This window comes from Dasypus novemcinctus, chromosome 1, assembly GCF_030445035.2.
Source record: "Dasypus novemcinctus isolate mDasNov1 chromosome 1, mDasNov1.1.hap2, whole genome shotgun sequence".
Taxonomy (NCBI): Eukaryota; Metazoa; Chordata; class Mammalia; order Cingulata; family Dasypodidae; genus Dasypus; species Dasypus novemcinctus.
The window spans coordinates 207,928,663-207,951,017 of NC_080673.1; the positions used below are offsets into that span (position 1 = coordinate 207,928,663).

The following is a 22,355-nucleotide window of genomic DNA, read 5'->3' on the forward strand; positions in this document are numbered from 1 at the left end:
GCGCCAAGTTCCGCTTCCGGGCGCGGGGTCGCTAGGGGTCAGGGGCGGGGTGGGGCCGCGGGTCGGGCCCGCGGCGGACGTGGCCGGCCGCGCGGCCTGCGTGGGCGGTGCAGGCCTGGGGGCCGCTCGCTGGGCTCCAGCCGCCTCAGCTGTGGAGTGGGGCCGGCTGCGGCGCCCCTTCCGGGGCGGGCCGTGGGGCGGGACCGCACCCCCAGGAAGACCATCCCGGCGGCCATCGGCGTGAGGACTCAGTCTCCCAGAGCGCCCCGCGGCTGGCTGGGGTCGGGACTACGTCTCCCAGCTCGCCCTGCGGCTGAGACTGTCTCCCAGAGTGCCCCGCGCGCCGTCTCCCAGCGCGCCCGCGGGCCGCCGTAGCGGCCACATCCGACGGGCCGGGCAGGGACGCTCGAGCCAGGCCGCACCGGGGCCGGCGGGCCTCTCTCGAGCGGCGGCGCGATGGACAGCCCCGAGGTCACCTTCACCCTGGCCTACCTGGTCTTCGCCGTGTGCTTCGTGTTCACGCCCAACGAGTTCCACTCGGCCGGCCTCACCGTGCAGAACCTGCTGTCGGGCTGGCTGGGCAGCGAGGACGCCGCCTTCGTGTCCTACCACCAGCGCCGCACGGCCGCCACGCTGCTGTGCCACTCGCTGCTGCCGCTCGGTGAGGCGCCCGCGGCCCACGCGCATCCGTTCCCGCTTGGACCTCCGTCCGTCCCCGCCCCCTCCATGAGACCCCCCCTTCCCGCCCAGACTTCCATCGTCACCAAGATCCGGTCCTCACCCAGACTTCTGATAGCGCCAAGACCCCTCACCAGGATACCTACTCCCCACCAAAGACCCTGTACTGGCTGAGACCCCCTTGTCCCTGCCTCAGACTCTGCCGTGCTCCAGACCACCTGACCTCACTAGAGCCACCCCATCCCTGCCTGAGACCCTGTCTCCACTGAGATTCCTGTCACTGCCCCAGACTCCATCCTTACCTCCAACTTCCTGCCTACACCCAGACCCCCATCCCCCAAAAGACCTCTTATGTCACCAGGATACTTTGTGCCCACCTGAGTCCCCAGACCCTGCCCCACCCACACCTCCCAACCTGCCTGGCCTAGTCCTGGCCATGGCCCACTGGGTACCTTGGGCCACCACGGCCCTCCTGAGTTGGGGTGCTGCTCACTGATGGACCCTCTTGGTGGCAGGTCCTTGGCTCAGGCTGGGACTGTGACTCCACATCAGGGTCTCCAGGCACACAGCCCCAGCCCAGGGCTGGCTGGCCTGTGTTTGGCGAGTTCCTACGGGGCCTGGGGTCAGCCCTGCTTTTCCTGCGGTGGTCCTTGGTGCTGCCGGCTGGTTCTTGGGTGTCAGGATGGCTGATGTGGCATGGGGAGCACAGCACGGGCTAGGGGCTCAGCGTGCCCGAGACAGCCAGTCCACTGCGAGCCTCTGAGCGGAGTGCATCTTATAGATAGGTCTGGGCGTGTGCACTTGAGCCTCCAAACGTAGCTTCGCTGTGATAGTTTGGGGTCCTGTGTGGCCCTGGCAGCCTGCTGTTTGTTGTGGGGCAGGGGTGGGGGGCAGTTGTATGAGAAAAGCACGCAAGCTTCCAGAAGTCTGTAGTCCTTGGAATGTATTAATTGAGTCCATCAGAAGAGGTTGGATTGGAAGGCTTCTTGGAGGAGGTGGAATTACTCGTGATCTTAGAAGATAAGTTACAGAGAGCAGGTGGAGATGGGGCTTGGGGGATTCCAGGCCAGGTACTCCAACATGACCAAGGGAGGGAGCAGGTAGTGCTGGGCAATGGCCTGGGGCCAAGCCAGGCCTGGGCAGGCTGCTCTGCCAGCTGCCTAGCTGGCTCTGGAACGGCTCTTCACTCCTGTGGGCCCTCGGTGGGATGGGCCCTGCGGTGGCTGCCCCCAGCCAGGCTTGCGCCAGTCGCTGTCTCTGTGAGGCGAAGCCACATCGTTAGCTTAATTTTTGCTTTTCTGGGTTTATCTGATTTTTTCTGTGCTCATGTGTTGTTTATATAGAACTGAAGCAAATTAAAACTATTCCCCCTAACTTACCTCCTAACCGCCCAGGACTTTGGCTCACCCCAGGAGCCCACCAGGGCTGGGCAGGGGTACCGGCTGGGAGGTGGGCACGCTGGGCCAGCCCTGCCCCTGACAGCCGCCTCTCCCTCCAGGCTACTATGTGGGCTTGTGCTTCGCAGCCTCAGAGGAGGGGCTCTTTGCCCCCGGCCAGGCCCCGGAGGCCTGGAGGCTCTTTCTTCTGCTGGCACTGACGTTGCCTACCGCGACCTGTGCCCTGATCTGCCACTGGGCCCGTGACCGCTGGGCCCACCACCCGCTGTCCCGCACCCTGGCGCTGTACGCTCTGCCACAGTCTGGCTGGCAAGCTGTTGCCTCCTCTGTCAACACTGAGTTCCGGCGTATTGACAAGTTTGCCACCGGGGCGCCGGGTGCCCGTGTGGTTGTGACGGACACCTGGGTGATGAAGGTGACCACGTACCGCGTCCATGTGGCCCAGCAGCAGGACGTGCACCTGACGGTGACTGGGTCGCGACAGCACGAGCTCTCCCCAGACTCCAACCTGCCTGTGCAGTTCCTCACCATCCGCGTGGCCAGCGTTCACCCCTACGTGAAGGCCTTCGACATTCGGTAAAGCCACATTGGGTGCAGGGAGCCAGGCTGGGGGTGTGGGGGAGCATGGGCACCTGGGGACCAGGGGGCGGCAGCTGTCAGACCTGACAGACCAGAGAACAGAAACAAGCCAGACCAGGAACCGTTGCTGCCTGCTGGTGCGTGCTCCTGGCCCCTTGCAGTTCCTAGATGGGCAGTGCTTCCTTCTCGGGGGAGTGTGCTGTGACATCTGGGGACCCTACAGGGGACAGCAGCTGTGGCCCTGCGGCCTCTGTCCTGTTCAGGGCGTGGCTGGCCTCCTGCTGCTCTTGTCCCACCTGGGGATATGCTGAACCCCAGGTGCCAGGCCAGTCTCTTTCCACCGTCCCGACTCAGACCTCAGGTGGGTCTCCATGGGCTCCCCCTCCCGGCCCGGCACGGCTCCTGGCCCAGCAGCCCCCGTGTCGCGCAGGCTGAACTCTGCAGAGTACGGGGAACTGTGTGAGAAGCTCCACGCGCCCATCCGCAGCGCTGCCAACGTCGTCATCCGCCAGAGCCTGGGCGACCTGTTCCTGGAGACGTTCGCGTCCCTGGTGGAGGTCAACCCGGCCTACGCCGTCCCCAGCAGCCAGGTGGGGAGCAGGGTGGGGCGCGTGGGGCGGCAGGGTGGGCCGGAGCCTCCCCTGACCTCCCTCTGACCCCCCAGGAGCTGGAGGCATGCATTGGCTGCATGCAGAGCCGGGCCAGCGTGAAGCTGGTGAAGACATGCCAGGAGGCGGGCGTGGGCGAGTGCCAGCAGTGCTACTGCCGGCCCATGTGGTGCCTGCCCTGCCTGGGCAAGTGGTTTGCCAGCCGCCAGGACCAGCAGCACCCCGAGACCTGGCTGGCGAGCCGCGTGCCCTGCCCTACCTGCCGTGCCCGCTTCTGCATCCTGGACGTGTGCGCTGTCCGCTGAGCAGGCCAGGGAGGCCCTCCGGGGGCGGGGTGCCTTGGGCCAGCCATGCCCATTCCAGAACCTTCCTGTTCACCCCCTCTACCACCAGGGCCTCAGTGCTGGCTGAGGGCGGAGCTGTGGGGGGTCTTGGTGGGCTGGCAGCAAAGGGTCCCCTCAAAGCACGTGGGACCTCTCTGTCCCTACAGCCCACAGGGTCTGCAGTGCCTCCTCACCACCCTCTCCCCATTCTGCCAGGGTCAGGTGCCTGCCCCCAAGCCCACGCTGGGCCCCATGTGGCTCTGGCTGGGCCCCTGTCCTTACCGTGGGGAACATACCTGCCCCTCAGGTGAGCTTCTTCCAGCTTCCCTGCGGGCTCGGGGCTGCCTCTGGCTGTGCACGAGGCCCAAGGGAGCTGCCCCTCCCCCAGCCGCCTAGGGAAGTGTGGGGGCTGCCCAGAGGAGCCTTGGGCTGGGAGAACTCGGGGACTGCCGTACATGTGGGCGGCAGCGGGGGCACCCCAGCCCCTGCTCGCTCCCTGCTCATGGACTGTGAGCACTCATCCCCGCGGGGGGCTGCCCTGCCTCCTGGAGGGCTCATGTTGTCCTTGGTGCCTCTGGCTGCTCCCTGAGCTCGGCAGCCTTGGGGTCGAGCCTGCAGCTCTGTGGGGACATCCCAACTCTCCATCCAGAGATGAGCTGACAGAGGCTTCTCCAAACTGCAAGCCCAGGGCCCGTGAGGTTCAGAAGGGGCTGTGCCTGTGGTCAGGACACGGATGGGGGCAGATGGCAAGGGGGCTGGCGGCCGAGCAGAGGAGCCTGCCCCAGCTTTTGAGGCCCCACGTGTGCAGCCCTAAGACCCCGAACCTCAGGCGGCTTTTCAGGCCAGGGTGACAGACATGCCAGGCCCGGCCCTCTGCTCCCCATTCCCTCCACCTGACCCCCGTGGCCTGGGATTTGGCAGCAGGAGACCCCGCTCTGGACCCCCAGTGGGCACTCAGATGACGGCAGTTGGAGGGGAGCAGACAGGAGCTGGCTCAGGTGCTGCTGTGGGTGGGTGGGGAAGACAGTTACTTAGTTTTATAAAGATAAGTTGTAGCTGAGTGCTGCAGTATTAAATATGAGTTGGGTTGTATGATTTTCCGGAGTCCTACTGTGTGTGTGAGTTCCAGCTCTTGTAACTCTTGGGCAGGAGCCCCTCCTCCCTGGCGTTGGTCTCCTTCATGGAAAGGGGCAGGTGGGAGCCGCCAGGTTCTGGATGGGGTGTTGAGGTCAAGCGTGAGTGGTCCTTACGCTGTGTCCGTTGGACGCTGGGGCCCTCACAGGCCGCACGCGTCAGCTCCAATGTGGCGGGGGGCAGCACTGCCTGGTCAGTGCTCCTGGTCCTTCACTGGCCAGAAGAGGACGCAGCCCCCGCCCCGGGGGAGCAGCAGTGCCGCTCTGGTCAGTGCTCCTGGTCCTTCACCGGCCAGAAGAGGACCCAGCCCCCGCCCCGGGGGAGCAGCAGTGTCCCTCTGGTCAGTGCTCCTGGTCCCTCACCAGCCAGAAGAGGACCCAGCTCCCGCCCCGGGGGAGCAGCAGTGTCCCTCTGGTCAGTGCTCCTGGTCCCTCACCAGCCAGAAGAGGACCCAGCCCCCGCCCCGGGGAGCAGCAGTGCCGCTCTGGTCAGTGCTCCTGGTCCCTCACCAGCCAGAAGAGGACCCAGCCCCCCGCCCCTGGGGGGAGCAGCAGTGCCACTCTGGCCAGTGCTCCTGGTCCCTCACCAGCCAGAAGAGGACGCAGCCCCCGCCCCAGGGGAGCAGCAGTGCCGCTCTGGCCTGCAGAGGACCCTCAGGACGTTGGCTGCGTCCCCGGCGCCGTTCCTTAATCGGCAGGACTCACAACCCAGTTGAAAGAGAGACTTGAGATCCCCGTGTACTGGTTTTACTTCCAACCTGGAGCTCTCACCCTCATTTTTGTTAAAGTAGTAGTGCTGCTGACAGACTGGTAGGACACGGGTCAAGCAGCCACAGGAGCTGCAGGGGCCTCACTCTGGATGTTGCAGTCTGCACTAGGCCACAGCACAGGTGGGGCTGGGTGTGCCACCCGTCCTGGGCAGGACAGTGGGGATGGTGACTGCTGGAGGCAGGCAGGTCTGCTCCCCTGGCCACTTTCCTCACTTTGGGCAGCTCTGGGGACCATGGCACTGATTGTTTCCACTTCCAGTCTGAGAAGCAGGACAGGACGGACAGGGGAGAGGAGGGGATGTGTGGGCCCCTCAGCCCTGAGTGGGGCTCCTGTGGTCTGTGGGACCTGCCCACTGAACCAGTTTCTGCAAGATGCTGACCTGGCCCCAGGGAGAGGCAGGGGACGAGTCCTCCGGTCAGCAGTACTGAGAACCTGTGACATGCGGGGCATAGTGAGCACAGCAACGAGGTGGCGGCCTGGCCTTCCAAGCTGGCGCAGGCAGGCAGGCCGTGAAAAAGGCAGGAGTTGCGTGTTCAGCTTGTGATAAGGACTGTGCAAGGAAACCTGAGAATCAGCGGTGGTCAGCCACCTCTCCAGAGCAAAACACCCCCAACTGTGGCTCCAAACAACAGCAAACATCTCAGGTTCTGGGGGCCAGGAGTTGAGGAGCAGCTTAGGCTCATGGTCTCCCCGAGACCTGTGTGGGTGTTGGCCTGTGCTGTAGCCTGAAGGTTTGACTTCTGCAGAACATGCTTTCAAGACAGTTTGTTCAGTGCTGGCAAGTTCATACTGGCTCTCGGCAGATCTCTCCAGGGCTGCCCCAGAGCCAGCGATCCAGAAGAGGGCAAGACACAGTCTGCTGTCTTCAGCAGCCCAGCTTCCTGGGTCACACTCCATTTTCGTCATATTCTGTTATACAGAGGCCCACCCTGTTTGGTGGGAGAGGACGACACTAGCAGGTGGGGGTCCTGGGGGCCCGTTTTGGAAGCTAGCTATCACACCAGGAAGGTGAGGGTCACCTTCAGAAGAGCTGTTAGAAGCTTCTCAAAAATGGGGGTAGCTGAGCGGAATCAATCACAAAAGACAAGGAAGGAGCCAGCCATGCAAAAAGCTGGGACAAGTTTTCCAGTGAGTAAAAATGGCGGCAAAGGCAGGAGAGGGGAAAGGAGGCTTTCCAGGACAAGGTGGGTGGTTGGGTGGGGAGGGTGGCATGGTCCCAGCAAGGCTGGGGACACCGTGTGGCTTTTATCCTAGGTGCAAGGTGAGCAAAGGTGTATACAGAGTATACAGAGGGGTTTGACAGACCCTGCCTCCCAGAAGTTTCTGGGGGTGGAGGGGGGGCATGAGAACACCTGGGATCCAGTTAAGGGATAAGGGGAGGGAAACTGAGGCGGCAGCAGAGCCTGAAGAGTGCAGGAGGGCGGGCGAGCTCACCACAACAATCCTTGCCTCTAGGGCTTCCCCGGGCAGTCCAGATGTTGGGAGTCGCTCACAGCTTTGGGGGAGGACGCCCCACGATGCTGAGCGTGAGACCGGCAGACTCGGGTGCACCCCCAGCGCCGTTCCCCGCCCCACATGCTGTCCCGCGCGCCCTTCCGGCGGGTTCCAGTTCCAGCCTCCGCGGCCCCCTCTGACGCATGTTCGAGTCTGGGGCAGACTCCGGCCCTACTTGCCTCGCGGTCAGACGGGCTAAAACGCGCCCTTGGGCCTTGCGGCGGCAACGGCCGCGCGAACTCCCGGGTCACTCCGCCGCGAGGTCTGAGCAAAAGCTGGCGAAAGGACGGAGCCTTCCGGGTTCCAGGTTCCCGCCAGCACGGGGGCACGCCCCGGCCTGGGCTGGGCCAATTGGAGAAGCGCTCCGACCTGGAACGGGCCCGCTGGAGAGCTCCCCGACTCGGGCCGGGCCAATAGGAGGCGCGCCCCACCCGAGCCGGGCCCAATCGGAGACGCACCGCGCGCCCCCTCCGAGCGCCCGCGCTGCGCGCGTCCGAATCTCCCGCCAATACCCCTCCCCCCGCCCGCGCAGGCGCGGCCAATCAGCGTCTGAGGGCGCCGCGGCGGCCCGGCCGCCTCCAGCCGCGGGGGAGAGCGTGCCCTTCCCCTCGGAGCCCTCCTCAGGGCGCGGGTCAGCGGCGCCCGCCTGCCCTCAAGCCGCGCACGGAGCTGTGGCCCCGGGTCTCCCCGCGGGCCCGGGAACTCAGGCCACGCGCAGGCAGCCACCCAGGCGCGCACGGCCGGCCGGTCCCCCTCCGCCCGGACCCGATGGTCTCGCCCGGCGCCGGCGCGCGCGGGAGCCCGGGGGCGGGGCCCGGCGGCCGCTTAAGAGCAGTTGGGGGCGGGCCGCGCGCGCAAAGACTGTCAGCGCAGCGCGACGAGCGCGGCCCCGGAGGCCCCGACCAGCCCCGACCGGCCCCGACCAGCCCCGCTCAGCCGCGACCGCAGCTTCGCCGCGCCCCCACGTCCCCTCCGCGTCCCCCGCGCTCCCCGCGCCCCATGGCCTGCCGACCGCCAAGTCCCCCCAGGTACGGCGACGCCAGGTGAGGCCGGGCCCGAAGCGGGACCTCCTCGGGCGCGGGGCCCGTGGCCCGCTGACCTGCGGCCCGCTGACCCGCGCTGTCTTGCCGCAGCCCGCGCTCCCCGGCGAGGTGGCCCGTGGGGCGGAAGCGCAGAGCCGATGGGAAGCGCAGGAAGCCCGAGGACGAGGACCCGGCGACCTCCGCGTGTCTGGACGGAAGCGCGCCCGGCAGGGCGGACCGCAGGCCGGAGAGGTGGGAGCGGGGGGACGCCCGGGCCCTGCCCGCGCCGGGGGCCTGCCTCGAGGGCCCGGGCTTGGCCTCTGGCAGGTGCGAGGAGGAGCCCGCGGCGGTGGAGCGGGCGGAGCTCGGGGCGCTGGTCCCCAGGCCGGGTGGGGGCCCTGCAGGCCCAGGGGCAGCGGAGCCAGCGGGCCAGTCCGGGGGCCACGGCCAGCCCCGGCTCTTGTCCTGCTCTGAGCAGGGGTTAGGGGCTGGCCAGCGGGGAGTGCCGGCCCAGGAGCTGCATGACCCACGCCAGAGTCGGCCCCCCAGCACAGTCTGTCCTCTGGAGCCTCTTCCAGGCACCTTGCCTGGGCGGGCGGGTCAGCAGAGCAGATGCATCTGAAGGAAGGGGCTGGGGGCTGTGGGCAGGCCCGGCCTGTCCTGTCTGGTTCCCACGCCGGCCCTCAGGTGGGGATGCGCTTGGCCTGCTGAGATGGACCAGAGGAGGACGAAGCTGGGCTGTGAGGGTGCCGGTAGAAAGGGCCGGGCAGGGGCCGAGGTGGGCAGGGTGGTCTGAGGACAGGGTCTGGAGGCAGAGCCAGTAGGATTTGCTGAGGGGGGGGCAGTGGGGTGGGGGGAGAAGGAAGCCGGCCTGAAGGCCTGAGCAGTGGCGTGGCCGGGGAGCTGCATGCCAGGATGGGGAGGACAGAGGCAGGCTGGCGTGGCTAGGCCTGAGGACGGCGGGAGGCACCCAGGCCTGGGCGCTGAGGGACTGGCAGAGCCCTAGACCTAGAGGCAGCGAAGGCAGGCGTGGGAGGCCAGGCCCTGATGGGACTCGGAGCCCTCCAGGGGTGGCCTGCTGGGCCACCGCAGCAGCCTTGGTCCTCTGTGGCAGGAGCACCCCGTCAGAGACGGCCATCCCACCGAACCTGTGCAGCAGGGCCCACCGCCTAAAGCTCTTCTGCCCGTGCCCTTGTCGTCTACACACACGAGAGCTCACACGAGCAAGAGCCTGGGGGTGCACGAGTCGAGTCGTAGGGCGTTTACCTGCGTGGCAGTAGGCCCCACGCAAGGTGGAGTGCCCGGGAGGTCAGCCATGGACACGCTAGCTGGAAAGAGAGAGTGGCCTGGAAGTGGGTGAGGAGGCCTCCTGCCTACACCCAGGCTGGGGAGTGGGCTGGGAAGGGCGAGGCCGCTCGGGGGCTCCTGCCTCAGTCGGCAGGGTGCTCCTTAGTGGGAAGAGCTGGGAACAGTTGGTCTGGAGCCCTGTGGGAAGTGGCAGGCTTTGTTTTCCTTTGGGGCGGTCTTCCCCTAAGTGCTCTCATTCTCAGGTGAGAGGGAGGGACTGGGGATCCTGCACTGAGCTGCTTCGCTCCACAGCCACACGCCCTGCGGCCCTGCAACCCCACCAGCATGCCGGGCAGCACGGAAGCGCGGCCTCGGGCCTCCTGCAAGTGGCCCCTGCGTGGGCTGTAGGAGGCCCCGACGCGCTGCCTGGGAGGTCGGTGTGTGAGCCCGATGTGCCTCACCTGGCTCCAGTCGTGATGTGCTAGGCAGTTACCGGGTCAATTTAACTTTAACCAATTAACTCAATTTCAGACTTTACAATCATCTTTAAGGTCTAGAAATTTGCTTTTAGAAGTCTGACTTGTGTTTCTGTAAAGAAAGAGTGCACTTTCAAAGCACACTATTTGGCTTGTAGCTGAAAGATACGAACTTTCTTATTGCAGCTGAACTTAGTAGTAGCTACTTTAGGTATACCAGAGGCAGCTAATAGAAAAGTAGGCAAGGAAAACTAAACAGCTCAGCTCTAATATATAAACAGCAGGCGTCAGTCATTCCTGCTGCCGGGTCCCGGCCTCAGAGCCTTCAGTTCTCACATAGCCTCGTCTTGACCGAAGGCTGCCCCAAGCTCGAGCGGAGGTGCTGGGCTAGGCGTAAGCGCCCCAGCTGGGCCTGTACCAGGCAGCGCAGGTCTGGACGTGTAAGCTTGCTGCCTCTGCCCCGTTCAGTCGTCACACGTTCTGACTGTTCACGAGGCACAGCTGCACCATGCCACAGAGTTGGGGGGAACCTCTACAGGTCCTCGGGGAGCGACTCCGGGTGCCCTGTGGGCCCTGTCTGTCCCCTGGACTGCGTGCCCACCGCTGCTGGCACACTGGCACGCGGCAGAAGCCCCAGCATCCTGCAGCCCCTGCGCCTTTCCTGAGGTGGCGTGCGTCCTGGTGCCAAGGTGCGTCTCATTTGCGTTGCAGCTTCACCACTCCTGAAGGCCCGAAGCCCCGGGCCAGGTGTGTGGACTGGGGGAGCGCTGTCGAGGAGGACGAAATGAGGAGCACGGTCAGCAAGGAGATGGCCAGGTACTGCCTCTAGGCCACCTGGAAACGGTTTCATTTGTGTTGAATGGGTACCGTGCCTGAAAATGGTGCCTGTGGATGTGACTCAAGTGGTTGAGCGTCCACCTCCCACACGGGAGGTCCTGGGTTTGGTTTCCAGTGTTCCCTAAAGAAGACAAACAAGGAGCAAAAATAACAGGCAGATCGTGAGCAAGACAATGAGCAAAGAACAAGCAGACACCGAGGAAAATGAGTGCAAACACATGAGGGGGCCATCTGGGGTGGGGGAGGACACAGTGGGGGGCGGTGCTGCTAGACAGGAGCTTGTCCCGAGCCTGGTTCTCCAGTGTCGTCCCCCAGACCTGCAGAATCAGCACCTCTCGCCAGCTGGTTGGAAATGGAAAACGGGGCCTAACCCTTCTGGGGTGGGCCAAAGCCTCTTAAGCTGGGAGCCAGCTCGATGGCTAAGTTGTGGTTTAGCATAATCCTGTGTTTTGTGATGGAGTATTGTGCTACAGGAAAACGCTGAAGCTTCATAGAACAGGGAGGAGTCAGAGAAAATTGAGTAAAGGACTCCAGACAAAAGTTAAGAGCAGACACAGTGATGTGGTGGTCAAGGTCAGATGATGGTCCCCGGTGGGAGGTGCTTGTTGACGGGGTGCAGCCTGTTGAGGTGCTGGACAAGTTCTCTGGGTGGTGGTTGGAGCCTGCGTGGGTGCCGCCCACAGGGCCGTGAGCGTGATGAGTGATGGAAGGTGCCCACGTTTGCACGTGCGTCACGAAGCACGCTGGGCGGTGCCATGGCCGGGGGGCGCGGGGGACTCGTCTGCATAGGTGTCCATGGGGTCTGCACAGCCCAGAGCGCGCTTGGTGCGCAGTGACGGAGCCAGGGAGGCGGGGCTCAGTGGGGTCACTTCCTTTCCTGTCCTCTCCTGATTTCCATTTCCGCCTCCCTGTGTGGGGAGGGGAGACGGGATGAGGGGGGTGCTTGGACACTTCCCTCTCAGGGTCCTTGGCGGTCCACATGGGCAGTCGTCGCCACGCACCTGGGATGGAGCCGCCGTCGTTGGCCTAGTCTTTCTCCCCCTTGTGGGTTTGTGGGAGTTTCTAGTGTTTTTTCTGCTTTTGCAGCACTATGATCTTGTTCAAAATAATCACTTTCCGTATTTTGGTTATATCCCCAAGGCCGCCTTTACACGCCAAAAAGTAAGAAGGGGTAAGAAAAGTTTTATGTTTTCCCAATAGAGTATCTGACTGCTGTCCAGAGAGGTCCCCAGCCTCCGGGGTCCTGGCAAGCCTGTGGGTCTCTCCATCGCCTCAGCCACTTGGGGTTCTGCCCTTCGTCCCAGGCGGGTTTTGTGGGACAGTGATACCTTAAAGAAAGGTTTCTGCCTTAGCTTTAGCTAATTGTTTCTCAGCTGTGTCTTTTGATTTCCCCATTGCAAGACTGACTGTTTTCCCACTAGATTGTCGCCTCCTTTGCTACTGGCTTGCTGGAATGCGAAGAAAGGATGAACTTGGGTGTGTCAGAATGCTCTTTTCCTGTGGGCACAGTGAAATTAGTTGGTTCTGTTCCTGGTCTCCTGTTCATAGCAAACAGACTCACTGACCCCGGGCCAGGGGATGAGTTCACGAAACCAGGCATGAGATCCGAAGCCGGCACCTGCCTTCATTGCGCTTCCTGGGCTGGTGGAGACGCCTTAGGTCGAATCCACAGAGGTTCAGAGCGAAGGTTCCACCCTTTGTCCTGATAAATCTCCAACTTAGGGGCCTTCAGAAGGCGGCTTCCCCGTCGGCCTGGATGTTTGCCCGGTGGGCGTGCCGAGGGCTGTGCAAGTGGCTGGAGTGTGTTGGACCAAGCGGTCATTGACCAGATGGGGTCTGCTAGTCCGTACCTCGGAAGAGCGTGCTCAGACCCTGCCTGGGGCTGCCTCGAGGGTCGGGCACGGGTCGTCCTGGGCGTCCAGGCAGGTTGCGGCAGGAGAAGAACGTGTGTGCTGGGTGGAGAGTGCGAACGGGCAGTGACAGGTGTGCGAGCCAGTGCGGAAGGAGTTGTTTAACAGAGATCTCCATCTTTTTTTAAGTGGAAAATCAGAAGCTTTGGCTTGTTCTGTGCAGGTTCCGTGTTCCACCAGAAAGTCTGCATGGCAGTGTGTCCGAGACTCCCCGGGGACTGCCCAGGTCTGCCCGTGCCCAGACATCGTCTGGCCAGTCGGTTGGCCGCACCCTTTCCTGGTAGAAGACGGCCTGGCGGCCTTCACTGGGGCAGCCTCGTTGGGTCGTGGGGCCGGCAGTGCCCTGGGACCCAGGAGGAGTCAGCCCCCAGGGTGGCTCTCCATCCCCACTGGGGGGCGTGGAGCTAGTGCCGTCCGGGCATGCGGGAGGGGCCCTGGGGCACCGCTGCAGGCTCGCATGTGGGGCTGGCACCCTGCTGGCTCGAGTGGCCCAGCCTTGATGGACTTGGCCCTCCCCTGGAGACGTCCTGCCTTTGCAGAGCTTTGGGGGGCCGTGGTCAGAAGTAGTGAGGAATGGGAGGGGTGGTCTCTGCCCTTGCAAGGGTGGGGGCTGCACAGGACCCCGCGGGCTGCACACCCTGCCCGGGAAGAAGTGGGGTCAGTTAAGGAAAGGCTTTCAGCTGCTTATTTTTTCAAGGACCACTAAAACGGGTGCGTGCGTGCGTGCGTGCGTGCGTGTAGGTTTTCATGTTGAGTTCTCCTTCTGGCCTGGGGAAAGTCTGTTCCATAGAAACGATGGCGTTTTCTCCAAGCCCGGCTCCTTTGAGCACCGACTCTGCCAGCCCTTGGGGGAACCAGGTGAGGGAGGCAGAAAGTGAGGGCAGCCTGTGCTCCTGCCCCAAGCCACCTTACTCAGGAGGAAGGCTTTGTGCAAACCACGGGACCGCCTGGCCCTGAAGGTACTGAGGTAGCTTCATTTTTATGCCTTTTTAAAAGCAGCAGTGTTTATTTTGTTCTCAGATATAAAAGGAAACTTCTCATAAATGACTTTGGAAGAGAGAGAAAATCGTCATCGGGAAGGTAAGTGCCCCATCCACGTTACTTTCTGTAATTTAATAGACCCGTAATTTGTTAATGGGAAAAGCGAGTGTAGAAGTGCTGATTGACTGGCTAGCAGGTACCAGCTAGTCCGATCTTTGTTCACTGATTTGAAATATCATTTCTGTTGTGCCCTAAAATCTCGCAAAGATCCTCGACTGTCCTGGGATTACGATGGTTTGGAATCCAGAGGATCAAACCTCCTTCATTGTTTCCTTGGGTCCGCTCACAAGTGACCCTAATGGCAAGGCTTGTTCTGTTCACCTCTTGCCTCCTGCAGTTCTGATTCCAAGGAGTCAGCATCCGCGGTGCCAGCGGACCTGGAGACCGATGAGAGCGTGCTGATGAGGAGACAGAAGCAGATCAACTACGGGAAGAACACCATTGCCTACGACCGGTACATCCGCGAGGTCCCCAGGTAGCCCGGCCCACGGCACCGCGCACGCCCTCGGGGCGGGTTCGGGCGGGTCAGGCCTGCAGCTTCCAAGGGCACGGAGGTGGGAAATAACACGATGGGAAGTATTAAACTACGCAGTGGGAGAAAAGGAAAGCTCAAGTGAAGGTGGTAAAGCCGGAACTGGAGGCGGCGGGCAGGCCTCGGGTGCTCGCGGGGGGGAAGCCTCGGCTTTCCAGCCCCTTGGCAGCGTTAGAGCCGAAGGCTCAGTGCTTTGGAACTTAGGTTGCAAAGGAGTAACGGAACTTAAGGGGTGGTGCTTTGTTATGCGTCATTTTGCCTGTTTTGTGGGTCTTCTGTTGAGCTATAGTTTTTAAAATAATGCTCATCTCAGAGTTTGGCTGAAACCTTCAGACTGACGCTTACCTGAGCAGGTGGGAGTGGTGCGTGCTGAGGTAACCTCAGTCTCCTGTAGGCACCTCCGACAACCTGGCGTTCATCCCAAGACCCCCAACAAATTCAAGAAGTACAGCCGGCGGTCGTGGGACCAGCAGATCAAGCTCTGGAAGGTGGCGCTGCATTTCTGGGATCCTCCAGCCGAGGAAGGATGCGACCTGCAGGAAATGTACGTCTGCACATCTGGTGGTTTAAGAGGTCCGGGCGTAACCGTGCGGCAGGCGGTTGGGGTCCTGACCGCCCACGTTGGGGCAGAGCGGCCGCCGGTCCCAGCTCTGTGTCACCTGGCTTTGTGTGTTCAAAGCCAGGGGGTGGCCCTGGAGCGGCAAGGAGGGGTCTCTTCTCTGGATTGAACTCACTTTTCGTAGCTAGGAGGGCTTGAGTCATTCATACTGAGCTATGAAAATGAAAGGCTTTTTTTTTTTTTAAAAAAGATAAGATTTTTAAATTTATTTCTCTCCCTTCCCGCCCCCCCAATTGCCCGCTCTCTCTGTCCATTCACTGTGTGTTCTTCTGTTTCTGCTTGTATTCTTGTCAGTGGCACGGGAATTTATGTCTCTTCTTGTTGCGTCATCTTGTGTCAGCTCTCCGTGTGTGCGGCGCCATTCCTGGGCAGGCTGCACTTTCTTTCGCGCTGGGCGGCTCTCTTTATGGGACGCACTCCTTGTGCGTGGGGCTCCCCTACGCGGGGGACACCCCTGCGTGGCACAGCACTCCTTGCGCCCATCAGCACTGCACATGGGCCAGCTGCACACGGTTAAGGAGGCCCGGGGTTTGAACCGCGGACCTCCCGTGTGGTAGGCGGGCGCCCTAACCGCTGGGCCAAGCCCGCTTCCCCTGAAAGGCGTTTTTTAACCGAGGGCGGTTTAGACTTGTGCCAGCAGTGGTGCCGGGTCCCCATTGAGCGGGTTGGGGAGCAGCCTTGTGGCGTTGCTCTCGTCCCCTCGTCCAGGCTGTGGGGAGCACGCGCACGTCACAGCGCTGGGGTTTCCACCTCGTGCCGAGGAGTTTATTAGAAATGAGCTGCTAAGTTGTACTGGGAGTAAGTTTCTTCCTTATTTGAGGCCATTTCTTGCAGGGCTTTGAGTTGGGCCTCTCAGACATCAAGCCCTTTTCCAGTGTGGCGCTGTCATGTCACCCCTGCAGGACCAGGTGGCCTGGCGGTGCCGCGTGGTGTGCTTGTCCCAGGGTTGCCCTTCTGCCCGGGCTGCTCGTGTTTCCTCCCCCACCACGTGGCGCCATATGAAGTGGTCGGTTCCCTGTGCTGTGGGCAGAGGCTCTGGCGGGCAGGGCCTCGGCGCCGTGTCCAGGTGGCGGCATCGTGCTGCGCTGTGGAGGCTCCGTGTGTCGCACTGCCTGTGGGTTCTTGACGTGCCTGTTGCCTTTGACTTCACAGACACCCCGTGGACCTCGGGGAGATGGAGACCGAGTCTGCGGAAAGCAGCTCCGAGTCGCAGACAAGCTCCCAGGATGCCGCTGTGAGTGCCTTCCCGGGGCCGGGTGGCAGGTCGCTGTGTGCGCCACGTGTGGGGGTCTGAGCGGAGGAGCGAGGCCGGCTTCCGAGCGAAGGGGCTCCTGCCGCGCTCGCATCGTCGGAACATCGTATTTGATCATAGGTTGAATTCTTGGGCAGTGAGCCTAGTTTAGATTTTTTTGGTTAAATCCGAGGGACCGACCCCATCTCCCTTCCCCCAGAGCCCACAGCCCACGAGCACAGCTGCGGGGCGGGGGCGTCTGCGCTGCTGAATGGCCAGTGCTGGGATTGTCTGCCCACTGTGTTGGAGGAGGGGACGCTCTGTGCCTCGGGACTTAAAGATTGTGCTTTTGGGGGAAAAAATCAAAGGTCGAAAGAAATGGCCTTGTGTCTAACACAGCCGATGGCTGGTGCCTGTTCCTCTGGACAGCACGTGACCAAGCAGGAGTGCTGGACGTTTTCAGGGGAGCGTGCCCAGTACCTGCACAGACGGGCAGCGCGCCAAGCGAGGCGTGGCTCGTAGACTCGTAAAAAGGCTCCTGCTTTAGCTAAGACCGCTGTCGGGCGACGGGCGCTGCCTCTCCCTGCCTTAGGAGGCTTCCCGCCACCAGGATGGCAAGGCGGCGTTCGCCAAGACCATCTGACCCCACGGGGGCCCGTGAACGTAAATACAGGAGGCGGCCCTGGCTCTGGATAGCCACACGGAGGTCTGGAAGGGAGACTCCCGTCAGCATCCCACTTTCATAATTTTTGTGAAAACACAGCCCTTCTCCAGCTTGAGAACCCAGTTGTGAGCACGCCCCTTGCAGTTCTAACGCTGTATGCAGACAGGTCCTGGGAGGGCCGTGAAGGGAGACTTGACCCCACGGGTGGCGGGTGGGAGCTGGACGGAAGAGCCCATGCAGGGACGGGGGCAGGCTGGAGGCAGGGGTCCTGGCGTGGGGGCTCAGGTGGCTGGGTGTGCGGCGGGGAGAGGGCTCTGCGCACGTACGTGATGAGGAAAGGGCCACTCCAAGCCTGCCGTCGCGGGCACCCACGTGGCCTCAGCAGGGCTCCAGAGGGCGGGTGGCACTTGCTGCTGTCCCCAAGTCCCAAGGCCAGGAGCGCCCAGACGTGCCACAGCCCAGCACTTCTCTGCTTTTCTCTTTCTTATCTTACGCTGGCCCTTGGGGAGCGTTCAGGTGTTTGGGCAGGATGTTTCTACCCTGGCGCTTCCCCTCGAGGGTCCGTCAGGTGACCCGCTGGACAGGAACGCGGCGATGGCGCCCTCGCTTGCCCTGCACTTGCCACGTTAGGTGTGACTCGGTGAAGGTGGCATGCGCCAGAATCTGTGTCCTGAAGATGGGAGCTTTCATTTTATTGTAACTTAGTTTTTTTAACATCCCAATAAAGTCTTGTTTTATTGGTGAAACATCCTGGGCTTCAGTTTGGTCTAAATTCCTAATTTGTAAACTGCAACATTTGAATGTATGAGCTCTCCATTTGAAATTTTTGATTTAAGAAGGAACACATTCATGAGAGCCATCCGGAATGTGTCACGTTAAACGGCCACTCTTGTCCCTAGCTGCTTGCCTAACCTCTTAGAGTTCTGTGTCTGGAACACGCCTGGGTTCACACACGGCTCTTTCAGGCGGGGCCGTTGCGTAGGCCACACGGTCCCTTTGGCGTGACGTTAGACCTTGCGGGTTACAAGCGCAGGGTGCACGGCTCTGCTGTGCGGTACCGCCTGTGGCTCTCACAGCTTTGGGGTGTGGGAAGTGCCCTGTTTTCAGGGGTGAACCTGGCTCCGGGGAGGGCCATCGTCAGCCCCCGGGCTCCGTGCCCACCCGCCACCCCTGCCCGCAGCTCCTGGGAGGTGAGAAGTCAGTTTTAAGGTGGGAGGAGGGGTGAGTGGGTGGAGTGGGTAGGAGTTTGACCCTTGAAGCTAAAACAGAAGTTAGGTGTAATCCACGGGGTTTAATTAGCTGGATATCTTGCGTTTGCTTTTAAGAACGTTCTTGAGTTGGTCCGCGCTGTCGGCTGGTAACCTGCCGCCTCGTCTCGGCACGCTGGGCGCAGGGCGGCGTCGCCTGCTGTCTGTTGCCGGGGAGGTCCTGGCTGCCTCTGCTGAGGCCCCGCCTGTGTCTTGCAGGACGCGTCCTCTGGCACGCCCGCCAAGGCCAGGCACGTGGCCTGCGAGGTGGGGGACGGGTTTGACCTGGAGGCCTGCCTGATGGAGCCGGTGAGGGACTTCTCTGCCGCGAGCTGACCAGTGCCCGCTGGAGCCCCGGCCGCCCCGTTCCTGCACCACCTGACGGGCGGGTTTCTGTCTCAGTTCCTTACCCATGCTGAATTGGAGTTCTGCCTTATTTTCTTAAGCAGTGTTAATTTTATGTATAGTGAGCGTTTGCATGTTTTAAATTGTAAATGGGATTAAATCCAAGACAAGAAATTTGTAGCAATCTTGCAACAAGTGTGATTGCTTAATCTCTGTTTTCCTCCAGGGTCACATGCAAGTAACTTGAAGTGTTTTTCCACATGTATTTTAACTTTAATTTGCCACCTGTCACATTGGTAGGCTGGATTTTACCGTGTGTTCATGGATCAGTGGAGAGCCAGCTTTTCTTTACTGCTGTCCGACAAGAAAAATATTTGCAGAACTGGATGCTTTAATAGCTTTATGTAAACTTAATTCTTGGCCTTTTGTTAAGACATCGAGGTTGGTTTTTCCTCTCCCAGAGCCCTGAGTTGTCACGTTCAGCTGAGCTGTCCCGATAGCGCATTTCACGGCCGCTGTACGGTCTCGACTGGGCACTGCCCGCAGTCCCCCTGCAGTGCTCGAGTGAAGGCAGCAGGAGGGCTGCCGAAGGAGCCTGCTTTTATAACCAGTTCCGTGTAAAATTGCTGTAAATGATGATGTGTACAGATTTTCAGTTCAAATACTCAGTTTGTAAACTTCTTAACGCTTACGTTTCTATTGCTTTTGTATGGATGGTATTGCAAAAATAAAAAGAAGGACTCTTACTTAGTGGAATCATTGAACTGCCAGATGGCAGCCCGCCTCAAGGCACGTGTCACCGGCTGTTGGCGTCAGTCTCCTCGCCGGGGCGCCCGCGTGCTGTCCAGGCAGCCTGCCGAAGCCAGCCGCTCCGCCCTGGGCTGGTGCCTTCGTGCCGCACCGTCTGCAGACGTGCTCAAGATGGAGCCAGGGCACGAGCCCCAGGCCGTGGCGGCCTGGCCACAACGGGTGTGCCCACGGGCAGCACGGGCAGCAGGGTGGCACAGCGGGCCCTGGTGCAGAGGGACCTGCCTGCCGCCTCTCCAGACAATGCTGGAAGCCCGAGGCTGCGCTTCAAGCAGCGGGCTGTCTCGGGCAGCTTAGTCCAAGGCGATCTAACGGCCCGAAACCCTTGTCTGCTTGCCGGATGTGATGCGCTTGAAACACGTCTGCCGTGTAGTTGCCTGGGGCAGGCGGGAAGCAAGGCCAGGGCTCTGCGCACCGTGCTGGTGGGTGGGGCAGCGCAGCAGCAGGCGAGTGGCGTCCCGCCGGGTCAGCGGGAGCAGCAAAGCGGGGCTTGGAGGGGCTGGTGGGGGCTGCCACTTGAGCAGGGACGTGTCTGGGAGAGCGCCGTCCTCACCCCAGAGGACAGTAGGCCGAGGCCCGTGGGGCTGGTGTGGCTCCGCGCCCCTGGACGAGGGTCCCGGGCAGCGCTGGGAGGCTTGGTGACAGCGCTGCCTGTGGCAGGGGGGTGGCGTGGGAGTCCCACCGCATGACCGGCTGGTCCAGGGTGAGGAGGGAGGCTGGAGTCCGCAGCGCACACTGAGTGCAGGAGGGAAGCAGTGAGGCAGAGGGAGGCCCGCGGTGTGGCTCCCGGCCCCGGGGAAGGCTGGGACAGAACACCCTCTGCGTCCAGCCTTCCCCAGCAGGCCCTTTGGACGATGCACCTCTGGCCGCGTACCCTGCCTCGGGACCGGTGCTCGGGACCCTGCGGGCCTTGCAGATGACCGCCTCGGGGAGCAAGACGCTGGAGGTCAGTGGAGGCCGCTGCATGCGGTGCTGGGAGACGGGGGCCCGGACCCCGGGGGCTGGCGGCCGCCCCGGAGCTCCAGTCTGGAGAGAAAGCCTGAAGAGAAAGCGGTGCCTCGCCCATGCCTGGATTTGGGCTCCCACCAGCCAGTGAACCCCACTGCTTAAGCCGCCTGAGTGCACGGCATTAGCTTGAGCAGCCGGGAAGCTCACACAGGCAGGCGCACAGGGGCCGGTACTTAGTGGCTCTGAGTTTTATTTCCACCCAAGATAGCAAAAATGCTAAAATCAAGATGTGGCTTCCGAGCACGCAAACCCAGGCACAGCCGAGAAGCTTGGTCGGTGAATGAAGCCGGGGGGCGTGTCTGTGAAGCCCCCCACGATCTCGGAGAGCCACGACGGGCTGCCCGACGAGCTGCCCGGCAACGTGCTTCTGCAGCGCTTGAGCGCTTGGCCTTTGGGAGCCCGAGGCCAGGAAGGGCGGGTCTGGGGGCAGCTTGCACCTGGCGGCAGTCCCCACGGCCTGGCCTGACCCTCGGCCTGACCCTCGCTTGTTTCAGGACCTGCCCTTGCCCTTGGCCAGAGGTCTGGGCACGCCCCTTATGAGCCAGGGGTCATCTCAGGGACAGCTGCTGTCCAGAAGGTCCTCGTGCCCCCCTGGACAGGCGTGACATCGTGCTGTCCCTTGGTGGCCTCCAGGTCTCCGCGGCAGTGTCGGCCCTGCCGCTATGCGTCCAGGTGCAGCGGGTTGCGCGGCTGCCCCCGACGGCGTCTTGCTCGCGGGTCTCCTTCCACAGCCGCCCCTCCCCGCCGATTCTGAAGCCGCGGAGCCTGGCGGCCTCGCAAACCCTTCCCCATTCACCGCTCCCCGTGCCATGTGTGCTTCCTTCCCAGACTTCCTTTGATGAGGCGGCTTGACAGGAGCTGACCGGCTGTCGGTTCCCCAGGCCAGAAGGCGCCCCTCCCCCGGGGCGGTACCTCCGGCTGCCGGTGGTCCTTGGGTTTCCGTGGCTTTTCCCTCAGTGGCCACTCAAGAGGCGGCGTCTCCCAGGTTCTGTGGGTGTCTGGCTGCCCTGTGGCTTCTCTCTGCCACCCGGCTGACGAAGGGCCCGGGGATCCGGCCTGACGGCCGACCGACTCGGCTGGACGCACCCTAACTAAGTCACGGGGAAGGAAGCTCGGTGACTGTGCCCACACCCCCCAGGACGTGGGCGAGACCCGGGGCGTGTCCAAACCGGGGCCACAAGCCGGGCCGCCACCCCGCCCCACTGCCCGCTGGGGACGCGTGAGGGTGCACGGTGACGGCTCTGGTTCCCAGGTCTTCAGACGGCGAGGAGCTGCGCTGGAACTACCCCAGGAGCCTCGCCCGCTCGGGGCTTCGGGCCGGCGCTGTCGGAGGAGGGCGCCTGGAGGCCCTGCATTTGGGAGGACTGTGGGGAGGTGGTGGCCAGGGGCGCTGTCGTGGGGTCAGGATACAGCAAGGTGGGGGTATTAGCCAGCAAAGGGTGCTGGGTGTTATAAAGGGTGTTTATTTGGGGTCGCAGTTTACAGACACCAGGCCATAAAGCACAAGTGACTTCCCTCACCGAGGTCTCCTTGGAGCAAGACGGCTGCCGACGTCTGCGAGGGCTCAGGCTTCCTGGGCTCCTACGTTCCCGGGGCTGGCTTCTCTCTGGGTTCAAGGCTCCTTCCTTCCTGGGGCTGGCTTCTCTTTCCTCTGCGTGCTGACTTCCTGGGTCCTCAGCATCAAACTCCAACATCAGAAATCTCCGCATCAAAAGCTCCCACTCTGCCCTTTGCCTTTTGTCTGGGAGTCTCCACCCACCAAGGGGTGGGGACACAACGCCCTAATCATAGCTCAATCACGCCCAGGCACAGATCAGATTACAAACATAATCCAGTGTTTCTTTTTGGAATTCATCAATTAAACGGCTACAGCGGCAACAGGGCCTCTACCGAACAGACCCGGCTTGCGCCGAGGGCGTGAGGCAGCCGGGGCGCTTGGGCAGGCTGCGCGCGGTCCGTCCCACTCGGGCTCGCGTCTGCTGCACTTTGACGCTCGGCATGCTCTCACGCACCTTGGGCATCAGTCTGAAGAGTTTGGTCCTTGCCTCTCAATGCCGTACCGGAATCTGACGTTTTCCGTATGAGGGTTACAAATCACTGGTAGGCTGGGATTGAGCTGTCTTTACTCTTGACTCGTGTACATCGAGCCGAGAATTGTCAGAGCTAAATTAAGTTTGTCCAGCATGATTAATTCCACTTAGTCCCGGCCGATGGCTATCTCGCTCCCGTTGGTGGTTCATTCGTTTTCCTATTGCCGGTTAGGACGTGGTCAGCTTATCAGGGTTGTCATCCCCCCTCCCCAACTTTCTTGTGTCCAGGAGCCATGTACTCCTTCCTGTCCTCTGA

At 62.1% G+C, this 22,355-nt stretch overlaps 2 protein-coding genes across 7 annotated transcripts; both read left to right on the forward strand.

Annotated features, from left to right (window-relative positions):
- The first annotated feature begins 352 nt into the window (after nucleotides 1–352).
- Nucleotides 353–4,682, forward strand: TMEM129 (transmembrane protein 129, E3 ubiquitin ligase). The gene is made up of 4 exons (XM_058301660.2): nucleotides 353–661; nucleotides 2,177–2,651; nucleotides 3,085–3,244; nucleotides 3,319–4,682. The coding sequence occupies exons 1-4, from the start codon at nucleotides 457–459 to the stop codon at nucleotides 3,565–3,567; spliced, it is 1,089 nt and encodes a 362-aa protein (XP_058157643.1). The 5' UTR covers nucleotides 353–456; the 3' UTR covers nucleotides 3,568–4,682.
- A 3,161-nt stretch (nucleotides 4,683–7,843) lies between these two features.
- On the forward strand, nucleotides 7,844–18,940 carry SLBP (stem-loop histone mRNA binding protein). 6 transcript variants are annotated; one of them, XM_058301666.2, is made up of 8 exons: nucleotides 7,844–8,026; nucleotides 8,117–8,332; nucleotides 10,480–10,584; nucleotides 13,536–13,595; nucleotides 13,894–14,031; nucleotides 14,483–14,632; nucleotides 15,860–15,941; nucleotides 18,069–18,940. In XM_058301666.2, exons 1-8 carry the CDS (start codon nucleotides 7,983–7,985, stop codon nucleotides 18,183–18,185), a joined length of 912 nt encoding a protein of 303 aa, XP_058157649.1. In that variant the 5' UTR covers nucleotides 7,844–7,982; the 3' UTR covers nucleotides 18,186–18,940. The 6 variants fall into 6 exon arrangements, with proteins under 6 accessions (XP_058157649.1, XP_058157665.1, XP_004455881.1 ...); XM_058301682.2 differs by having other exon boundaries at nucleotides 13,894–14,010; XM_004455824.4 differs by having other exon boundaries at nucleotides 8,117–8,257.
- The last annotated feature ends 3,415 nt before the right edge of the window (nucleotides 18,941–22,355 follow it).